At 39.9% G+C, this 11,468-nt stretch overlaps 1 protein-coding gene across 4 annotated transcripts; it reads left to right on the top strand.

Moving 5' to 3' along the window:
- Window positions 1-6,458: 6,458 nt before the first annotated feature.
- On the top strand, window positions 6,459-11,178 carry LOC110792655 (pentatricopeptide repeat-containing protein At4g39620, chloroplastic). Of its 4 annotated transcripts, none has more exons than XR_008930685.1 (3): window positions 6,459-6,958; window positions 7,708-8,990; window positions 10,700-11,178. XR_008930685.1 is itself a non-coding variant. In XM_056840516.1 (2 exons), the coding sequence occupies exons 1-2, from the start codon at window positions 6,584-6,586 to the stop codon at window positions 8,836-8,838; spliced, it is 1,506 nt and encodes a 501-aa protein (XP_056696494.1). In that variant the 5' UTR covers window positions 6,459-6,583; the 3' UTR covers window positions 8,839-9,146. The 4 variants fall into 4 exon arrangements, 1 of the variants encoding a protein (XP_056696494.1); XR_008930684.1 differs by having other exon boundaries at window positions 10,636-11,178; XR_008930686.1 differs by lacking the exon at window positions 10,700-11,178 and adding an exon at window positions 9,210-10,628.
- Window positions 11,179-11,468: the final 290 nt, after the last annotated feature.

Genomic DNA, 11,468 nt, shown 5'->3' with positions numbered 1-11,468 from the left:
CATTGATTGTAGTCCAATCCGATTGTGTGCATGGTGCAATTGGAGACGTGATTGTACCATCCAAGAACTGGAACTTTCGTCGTGCTTCTAATGCAGTTTGAATATCGCTAGCCCATTCATCATAATTATTATTACGGAGTCTAGTTGGAGTGATAAAATCACCCGGACGATCCTGACTACCTAGATAAAACGAGGAATCTGGTTCAACTTTTTTTAGGTGGAGGCGGTGTTGCTTCATCACCCGCCATTGGGGAAAAAAAACGTGTTTATAGGAACCTTGCTCTTGATACCATGTAAAATATAATAGAGAGGAGAAAAGCTTGCTTTGTATTGATTGAGCAATGAATATTTATAGTACAATGGTTACCGTAAAATATATCCTAATACTATAAGGCCTGGAGTTTTAACAAATCTAAGATATATGCTATTGCTTAGCATTACGTGAGTACCAAGCCTTACGTGAGTACCAAGACTTTAGGAATAATAGTTTAGGTTAAACTCTAACTCTAGGATATTAGAATTATAATGTAATTCTAATTCCGTAACATTTTTCACAAGCAAAAAAACTTTGCGAATGCTCAAACATTCAATTAACTAAAGAATGAATATATATATATATATATATATATATATATATATATATATATATATATATATATATATATATATATATATATATATATATATAGAGAGAGAGAGAGAGAGAGAGAGAGAGAGAGAGAGAGAGAGAGAACGAGCTTTACAGATTCGTGACCGGTAATTTCTTCAACTTCACTTTAGCTTCGATCCATCTTTGTCTATTAGATCTATTGTTTGAGCTATGTGCCTGGACTATCCATACAAAACCCTCCACGGATGATTTGGATTTGAACGACGAAATTTGCATTATACATTGAATCAATTGAAGCTTAGAAATTGAAATTCAGATTTCAAAAATTAGGGCTTCTTATTCAATTCCAGTGAGCTGCGGATATTAGTGACACTGGGGAATGATTAAGGAAGATAAATTGAGGGTTTTGATTGAGAACAAAGGAGAAATAATTGAAGATTCGGATGATTGAATTCTCTGCGAACTCGATTAGATCTGAAACGGGGACTTGGGTTTTTTTTCGCTGGTAGAAGGAACGGGGAAAGAAAATTGGGCTTGATTCCGGCTTCTACACAAATGAGTATCTATTACTATATTACGGAGTAATTGATTTAGGAAACAGACCCATTATGAGAGTTAACGGCTCTCTTCTTTTTAACTTAGTGGACCCCACGTACATAAGAGACCTCTTATCCATATTAATGGGTCTCATTTTTATCTTTTATTGTCGAGTAAGCGGGCCAAGGTGAATATAAGAGACCTGTTATTTATAAAATGAGGTCTTTTTAACTAAAGAGACCCGTTAATTAATCTCTAAAGAGTCTGTTTTAGGAGATCTCTTTGGACATTTTTGTAGTAGTGAGTACAACAAAAAGGTCTCTAGAATAATCTTAAACGTTGGAGATTTTGTGCTAAGGAAGATGGAAGCCGTTGGACGCGCTAACGAACAAGGGAAACTCACCCCTGCCTGGGAAGGTCCATACGAGATCTATGAGGAAGTTCGAGATGGAACCTACCGGATCCAAGACATGCAGGGGCGTCCGATTTTACGCACCTGGAATGCGGACAATATGTTATCCAATCTCCTAAAGAGGCCCAGACAATTACATTCTCTTAAAAATTAAAGACTAGTCGTTTAAAGGCCTAAGAAGTGGCCCAGATTAGCACCCTCACTAGGCTGATCACCTAGAACACAGGGGATACACATTTTTCAGCAGCTATATGAAGTAGCTAAAGACCTTGGCAATAAAGACCAAGGCAATAATTGCTGTCCCTATTTAGGGGCGTCAGCTATAAATGTTGAACTAACCAACATCATAAATAATAAGCAGGAACGACAAATAAGATAAAACAAAGAACAAAAAACGTTCAAAAGACACCTAGTCATTCCAAAAAGTCAGTTATAATTACAAATTATGCACGTAGCGCCATTAAGCGAGGCGTCGCAACAACAAAAATCCCAAAATAAATACAAGGCCCCTAGAATGCCTTATTCATCATCATCGCCGGGAACAAATTCAGGAGGAGGACGTCCTTCTTTCAGGGATTTCTCCACCTCCACCTGATAATCTATGAACTTCTCGAACCAGCTGAAGGGGCGCATACTGGCGAACTCCGAATTCCAAGCCAGTTCAATGCCCCCTCGGATCGACCTATCACCAAGCACGGCAGACTGGCTACGCACCTCCTTGGTCTTAGCCACTTCCTTACGGGCCGCTTCCAGCTGTGACTCCAATTCCTTAAACTTGGCGTCAAGACGAGAAAGCTCAGCCTCTTTCTCCTTTGTCTTCTTAGATAGATCCTTCGTCTCTTGAAAGTTCTGATCAATCTGTTCAGGACGCTGCTTGTTTTCAGCACGTTGAGAAGCCAGGGACCTGATCAACGCGTCAATCTCCTCCTTCCTGTTGAGACGAAGCTCCTCTAGCCCAACAAAATTCTGATCGCCGCACTGACTAGCAAGAAGGCGGTGTCTAGCCTCTTCATGCACCAAGGAAGTGCGCCACTTCTTCAGCGAATCCAGCAGAATAAACATCTGCAAAGCGGCAAGTATAAATTTCGAAACAAAAACATTTTCCTAAACACAAGGACAACAAAACTTACATCCAGCACAGAGGACTGCATGGCAGCAAGCTAAGTCTCGGCCGCCTCGGGAAGAGTCGCTGCATACTCCGGAGGAATAGCACTGCGCATTTGGTTCATTATCTTGACGCGGTCCCGAGAAGTAAACCGGCCTGAAGAAGGGATCTGATCCAACTTATCATCAATGGCTTTCTGAGGGTCAGGTATTTCTATTAGAAAAATAACAGCCTTAGAATCTCTGGGAGAGACTATAGAACTGCTAGACGAAGAACAGCAAGTGGTTACGATGTTGGAGTAAAACTTACCACCCGAATTCCTAGCCCTCTCCGCCATCTTTGGAGGAATGTTCCGGCGGACGTCTTCCGGAATTCCCCCAAGCGGATCAATCTCCTTCTTAGCTTTCTGGGAACTAGGAGAGGAAAACTCCCCAGCCCTGGGAGTGTCCTGGGCAAAGACGCCTTCGAAACTGCCGGCTTGAAGGAAGGCTTTCCTATGCCACCAGCTTTGCGCTTGGAGGACAGCGATGCAGTCGTGGCAGCTTTCCTCGAACCCTGGGAAGATAAAACAACGTCAGTCGCAAACACCGAAGGAGATCACATATTTTAGAAGGCATAAGTAATACCTTCTTTTCCTCCGCGGGAGGATCAGGCTGCTGGACGGCCTGCTTCGGGTCGGCCTTCTAACGTTGCAGTGCCTTAAAGGTACTTGCATCAAGCACCTCAGCCAGCCAGGACGGCATGTCCACTCGGCCCTTAGCTGCGTCGTCTAGCTTCTCCTTGGCCTCGTATGAAATAAAGGGGAAGGCGTCAAGAAAACATAAAAAAGGACAACGAAAGACTCAGGTTACAAAGTATTACCTCTCGGCATATACGGACACAAGCCCACAGCCGAGAGGAAGATAGGATTGTCCAACTGATCCAAATGAGGCAACCACCCCTCAGGTATATATGCCGTCTTGGTTCCCACTGTGAGCAGCTTGGCCTTGAAAAGCGACGAATTCCGTTTCCAAAGGGCGGCAGAAACCGGAGGAAAGGAACCATTTCTTCCAACAAAGTTTGGTTGAAGCGTCCACTGCCTCATTCGGCTACACATCTCTAGATCAGTAGTCCTAATAACAACCCATTTTTTTTGCCAGTGGTGCCATTTGAACGCCTTGCCCATGACCGTCCTGTATGCTCCCCTATAACTAAGGGCTAGCCAACCCTCGGCGGCCTGAGGAACTTTGGACATTGAAGCTATTTTGAGAAATGCTGGGAAACAAGGGGTGATGCCCTCAAGTTCACACCTGGCAATGTATCCAAACACGCCGACCCAGGAGTTGGGAGACATCTGGTTCAACCCTATGTTGAAACCGTCCAGTACCTCCACCACAAAAGGGTGAGGAGGAAACCTCATGCCCAGTTTTAAAAATGAGCTATACACGGCAAACTCCCCTTCCACCAAACCAAAGCTGGTGCAATCCATGCCGGCTGGCATGCAGAACTTGTATTCAGAGCCCAAGTTCAAAGACGCCCCATAATCAGCTCCCTGCTCGGTTAAATAATGCAGCCACATCTGAATGGGGAAGATGTCGCAAGGATGAAGGTGATCTTCTTCACTCTTGGACGGGCCCGCTGGCGCACCCTTGGCACTCTCATTTATAGGAGCATCCTCCTCCATGGGAGAAGAAGATTCCCCCTCGAAACATGGATCTTCCTCTATTTGCACCATGATATCCTGCACAGACTGAAGAATGGGCTCAAGACGGGGGGCATAACTTGAGAAATGAAGACGTCAAAATAACAGGTCGCCGTCCCCAGTTTTTGACCAGACCAACATATCATAGACAGGAGAAGGGAACAAAAATAACAAAAATCGATAAACACGTTTCCTCAAAAGAAATATTACCTATTGGATTAAAGAGAAGACTTCCATGGAAATTCAATTCCCCTAAAATGAAGAACTTTAAGAACAAGGGTTCGAAGACTACGGTGGTGCTACAGTGCCTCCCAAGAGCAGTAAAAACTAACGTCCGTTTTCACTCCTCATGAGGGGCAAATGACGTGGGCTTGAATATCTCCACAATAAGGCCCAAAGGGGCTGAAAGGTGAGTACAGCCCACCTCCAGGTGATTCATGGGTCCAAGGCTTGGAAGATGGCTCAAGCCTACATACTTAAACAATAAAAGAACAATGTCTTTATCAAAAGCCCACATTTGTTGGTGGCCAGGCCCAAATTGCAAAGGGTCCATCAATTATTGCCCAAGGACACGTGTCCCAAATCCCCAGTAGGCAACACATCCTGCAGCTAGGGTTGTGGGATCAAATCCCAAGAAACCCTGGCCTCATAAATAGCTCAGATCCCAAGGTAAAAGGGAATTCAATTCATTCCCACCTACCTTAAAACTATCTTTGCTCTGCCTTCTCTCTAAAATCACTTCTCTTTCTAGTCTATACTTACTTAGGCATCAGAGGGAATATTCCTACGGGAATATTCTAGTTTTGCAGGTTGTTAGAGGTTCGTGCCATCTCGTACTTGATACCTCCGAGGAACGCGTGACACGTCATCACCATAAAAGATCCCGCAACACTAATCTTGGTAAGTATTGTGAATTTAGACAATATTAGGAAAAAATAGTCATTTGACATCCACTTTCTAAAACCTCTAATTGCAAAAAGGTTGTATGTTGAGTTTCTTGAGAGTTGACTTTTACACCAAAAACTCTCTTCTAAACCTCTCATAATCAAATACTTCCAATTAACTTTTTCAGAAGGTTCCTTTAAAAAACATATTTTTCTTCTCTCAAACATGTCTTAACCAAACACCTCCGCAAATTAATTAAGTCGTTTGAATTAAACCCATTTGCTCTTCCAAAAATGGCGGTTGAATCGGGTTCTAGTAAAAATTTTGAGCTAGTTGAACCCTCGATCTCCATGGCTGGTTTTGGTCTATGATGGTCAAGATTGGATGATCATGATGCGTGATGTTTGATGTGTTGGTAGTGTCCTGTTTGATGATGGTGATGAAGCGTGATGAAGATTGGTTTGATGCTTTTTTCAAATTTATTTAATTGGTAGAAATTGGTTGAAATTATAATTATGACATTATTTTCAGATGCCGTTTGCCGGAATTTTATCCGAGGTTGTAATTCAAAGTAGAGAGTTAAGTTTTGGGTTAATGAAAGTTTGAGGTTGTAACTAGGGGTGTGCAAAAATTGGCCCGAACCGAAAAAATGGACCGGATCGGACCGGACCGAAGGCATCGGTCCGGTCTTCGGGTCGAGAAATATCAAATTTCGGTCTTCGGTCCGATCCAAAATCCGGTTTTGGACCGTACCGATATTTTCTTAATAAAATATAATATAAACTATTCAAAAATTTAATTCTCTCCTTTACTATGTTGTAAAAATTACTATATTGTGATATATTTTATTTTATCTTACAAAAGAGCCCTTAAACAATTAATTTTTTTTAATATATTTTTTCGTTTTTACCATAATTTGTAGAAAAAATTAAAAATATATAAAAATAGGTTTACAACCGGTCCAAACCGGTCCGGTCCGGGTTTTGGACCGATTTTTTTGGTCCGGTCCAGGTCAGGTCCACGGATGATCGGTCCGGTAGTCTTCGGGTCTTGAATTTCAAAATTTCATTCTTCGGTCCGGTTCGGGTTTAGACCGATTGAACACCCCTAGTTGTAACTCATAAAGAGATAAATCTTGAGGGTTGTATTTTGCAATTTGCCGTAAGTATTACTCCAAAAGAAAAATAAAAAGTATAAAGCCATTAAGGGAATAAGTGAATAACCCTACAATCAAATTATATCCCGTGTTTGGGTGTTCGGTGTTCCACACTATTTCTACCCCCATCTATCTACTCCCTCTTTTTTCCCTCCAAAACCCCCAATTTCGGAAACTCCTAAGTTCAGCCAATTGAAATGTCCCCAAATGCTGTAATTGGGATTCTTCAAAACCCTATAAATCCAAATTATTTGACCCATTTCTCTCTTTCTTCTTCTTCACCCTACTCTCAAATTGCTTCATACCCATTTGTTGTATTGCAAAAATCTTCAATAAAATTAAAATCCAGCCTCAAAATTAGCTGTAATTCGTCCAGGTCCCACAAAAGATCTGTTTCAAAGAGTGATAATTCCGAGGCATATGAACTTGTTCGTGTAATTTTGAGGAATTTCAGTGATAAAGAGCCCTTGTTATCAACTTTGAACAAATATGTTAAACTTTTGAGGACGGAGCATTGTTTTATGCTCTTTGAAGAACTGGGTAAAAGTGATAATTGGCTTCAATGTCTCGAGGTTAGGATTTATGGGTTCTTTTTTAAATTTAATCTTTATGTATGTTTATTCCGGTTTTTCTTTGATTTTTTGTTTGTTTGTAGGTTTTCAAGCGATATTAGAAGAAAAAAAAGCTATTTTTTGTAAGGATAATCTATTTTTTAAGCGATATTAGAAGAAAAAAAGCTATTTTTTGCATGATAATCTAGTTTGTGCCTTCGTGAGTTTGTTGTTTAGGTGTTGATGTACATTACTCAGTCCGTCCCTCTTGAATAGGCCACATTTGATTAGAGATAATTCAGGTTACTTCATATTATTTATGGTACAATTTGGATCATATATTAAAGAAAAGTAGGAGTAATATGGGGAAATTCATAATCTAAATTACTAGCTATGAATGTGACTTGTTTTTTTAGGACACCCCGAAAAAGAAATATGAGACGGAAGTAGTATTTGTTATATGGACACTGTTCTTGTTGCAGATGCTTAATTATGTTATAATTGTTATTGTAATGTGATGGATGAATTTCTCAAGACATAAACTTGATGCAATAGGAAAAGTAGGCTCATAAAAATTAGAATTTGAACTACTGAATTTTCTCAAATTGGCTGCTGTCTATGAGGTGAGAAAAAAGGGCTCAGCTTCAGGAGTTTTGAATATGATTTTCTTGAAGCTAAGAGCCTAATGATGACGATTTCACACTGAGCTTTGGATTGTGCGTGTATATTCATTAAGTCTGTTAATAACAATGTTTTGGATTGACATTCAGGTTTTTAGATGGATGCAGAAACAAAGGTGGTATATTGCAGACAATGGTATATATTCAAAATTGATTTCGGTTATGGGGAGGAAAGGTCAAACTAGGATGGCAATGTGGCTTTTCTCAGAGATGCGTAACAGTGGATGTCGGCCTGACACCTCTGTTTACAACGCTCTCATAACAGCACATCTACACTCTCGTGACAAGTCTAAGGCCTTGGAAAAAGGTCTCGGATATTTCAATAAGATGAAGGGGATGGAGCGCTGTAAGCCAAGTATCGTGACATACAATATTCTCTTAAGAGCCTTTGCACAAGCACGGAATGTTAATCAAGTTAATGCACTGTTTAAGGATCTTGAAGAGAGCATAGTTTCACCTGATATTTTCACATTCAATGGTGTGATGGATGCATATGGGAAAAATGGGATGATCAGAGAAATGGAAGATGTTTTGTCTCGCATGAAAAGCAATCAATGTAAGCCTGATATAATCACTTTTAATCTGCTGATTGATGCCTATGGAAAGAGACAAGAATTTGAGAAGATGGAGCAAGTTTTCAAGAGCTTGTTACGTTCTAAGGAGAGGCCAACACTTCCCACATTTAATTCAATGATTGTCAACTATGGGAAGGCACGGCTTCGAGAGAAAGCGGAGAGCATTTTCCATAATATAACCAGTATGGGATACACCCCTAATTATATTACATATGAGAGTGTCATTGTGATGTATGGATTATGTGACTATGTTTCGAGAGCAAGGGAAACATTTGATGGGATCATTGCATCTAAGAAGGAGTTGAAAGTGTCAACACTGAATGCTATGTTAGATGTTTACTGCTTGAATAGCTTACCAATGGAGGCAGACATGCTCCTGGACAGTGCACGAGATTATGGTGTCCACCCGAATTCTTCGACTTATAAGCTTCTTTACAAAGCTTACACTAAGGCAAACATGAAAGATCTTTTACAGAAGTTGTTAAAGTGTATGGATCAAGATGGTATAGTTCCTAATAAGAGGTTTTTTTTAGAAGCACTAGGAGCATTTGGGTCATCAACAACTACTAAAAAACCTGCTTCTAGAAGTACAGATAAGAGGAAAAATACAGATGCGCATAACCAACAGGCAGCTGGGAAGACATAATTGCATATTTTGAGACATTAGTCATCTGATCTACGGGCTCCAATGAATTCTGCCAATTCAGCTAATGTTGAGAAGACCACTTGAATACTTAAGTGAGTTTTGGCACCCAACAATAATCACGCTAACAACATTATTTACCCTTCAATTTAGGGGTATGTACACTATAGCTTTTCCTGATCTCTTCTATTGCTATAAGCTTGCTTATTTTTATTTTTTGAAAAGTATTGCTGTTGTGTGTAGATTTTTTTAGTGTAATTGTTTCTCTGTTTCATTTTAAAAGTACTAATTCACTGAAGTGTCTTTTGTGATATTATGCCCTGCCTCGTGTAAAGTTAAGTGCTGTTGCCAATGTAATTCAAAATGAATTTCAGGTTGAAGGGTTCCACAGTTTTTCATCGAGAATAAAATTTGCTGTTGGTGGTGTTGGGGGATAAAACATTCAATATTGGAACTGGAAACAACAATTTGTATCCACTGTATAACAGGGTTGGACTCTCCTTGGCCTATAAGCATATACACTTAAATATTAATTTGGTGTATATTTGTGTTTGCAGCTAATATGTATTGTATTCCTCTCCATAAACTCACTTAGTGTCCGTTAAGACTTAGGGCATGCTTGGATTGAAGGTAATGTATTAAAGGGGTAATAAAAGTCAAATTAAAGTAATTGAAGGTGATGATGAGGGGATGTAGTGGTGGTAAAGGGAACAAGCTAGTGTTGGCAAGAAGAAAATAAAAGGGAAGGGGGAACAAATACCTTCATCATGGGGGGAATAGTTATCCACCATCCCACTAGGGTGATTATTACCCTCATTTAGGGGGTAATTACTTCCCCCCTTCCTCCCTTCTCCTCACAACACCACCACTACCACAACTTCTCATCACAATACCACCACACCACCCTCCTTGCAACCACCTCAATTCACCTACATTGTCTTTTTATTATGGTGGTTTGACTTTTATTACCCCCATAATCCATTACACCCAATCCAAGTGTGCCCTTAAGACCCACTTTATGGACAAAAACCTTGATTTGGGCCCTGTAGGGTTTGAGGCATACAAATCTCTCTTAAACAAGATCTCTATTTCTAGACTTCACTAATATCCCAGGTCTCAACTCTCAAGACTCACAACTCCTAATAGACATGGAATAATCGGACAATTTGACACAAGAATCTCATGCTTACCAAAAATGCACCTCCTTAATAAGTCAACTAAATGTTGTATCCCATTAACTCTATGGAAATAATCCCAATAAGTAGCTTTTTAATCTTTTGGGATGCGTATCACAACTTTGAAACTTAGAGTCAGCAACAAGTATGAAGTACAGAACTCTTTTTTGTTTTTATTTGCTCATAATGAAAGTGTAGGTGTCCATATCCATGTTAATATGTTATAGGTTGAGGATCATAATCCTACGTAGATGCTTAGGTGAAATAAAAAGTCTGATTATTTAGGAATTTTCCAAGACATACTTAAGGGGAAAGTGCAATAAGAAGTCACTTAAAATGAGAAGGTTGGGATGGAAATCGGCAACCCTATATTACTTCGTGAAAGAGATGCAACTTTTTTGTTACTAGGAGCAATCTGCAGAATCTATTACCTTAGAAAACCATTGTTAATGGGTTAAAGTTCAATTGAGGAATCTGTTTAGAATATATTGAGATAGTCACGGGGCCGTCGGTCTGGTATTAAGAAATGCAGAACTGCTAGTCGCCTAGTACTATATTGCATTCGTTCTAAGATGTTGGCTGAATCTTTTGCTTGCTTCATCAATTTTCCTGAACATATCTGCAGGCTGCAGGGCTTGTGGTGTTTCCAAGTTCTCCTTGACATTTGACTTGTGTATTCTGCAATATAGTTTGAAAACAGTTCTGCTTGTTATGCGGTTATGCCCATCCCATGGAGAAGGAACGATGTTTCATTTATGATAGACGCTGGACAAGCCAGATCCACACGCGGAAGTAAGAAATGCACCAGATACAGAGAAGAAAAGACAAGTATCTGTAAAAAATATCCAGGAACTTTTAGGCAATTAATCCATGGAGGGAAATTTGGTACGTGAATTACATAATATCATATCGTACTTATGTAATTCAAAATCTCAGTGATGAAGAGATAAAAATGTGAAAATCCTGCCAACTGGTTCTTTAGATTTTGATCTGGATTATTGTGTGGTATCATTGTGTGCTCGTCTCATTTATCTTAGGCCAACGTTGTATCATTTGGGGCAGTGCTGCTCAGTTTTGTGCGAGCTACTCTGTATTTGTTAGAATTACGCGTATCATTTTTATGCTGTGTAGTTCGAGTTATCAGAGGGATGACCAGGTTTGTTCTTTCCGTGTAACTTGGCATATCTTTTTTTGCTTTTTCTAATAGAGGGTGAGAAACTCAGCTTGTGATTTGAAAGGTCATAAGTTCGAGCCTCGTCATCAGCTTGTGTTTGTGAGTGAGGATTCCCTTGCCACCCACTGTTATTAAGCGTTGACCTGCGTGGCTGAACCGACTAAAACGTGAGAGGTCTGATTCAAATAAGATCCTTCTCCTTACCTAAAAAAAACAGAAGAAAAACATTATAAATTACAAGTTGCACTAGTAAATAGGTAGTCAACTTGATAGAAAGGAAAAGC

Source organism: Spinacia oleracea, chromosome 3 (assembly GCF_020520425.1).
Source record: "Spinacia oleracea cultivar Varoflay chromosome 3, BTI_SOV_V1, whole genome shotgun sequence".
Classification (NCBI taxonomy): domain Eukaryota; kingdom Viridiplantae; phylum Streptophyta; class Magnoliopsida; order Caryophyllales; family Amaranthaceae; genus Spinacia; species Spinacia oleracea.
Note: the sequence above shows the minus strand (reverse complement) of the source record. Positions and strands in the feature narration are given on the sequence as shown.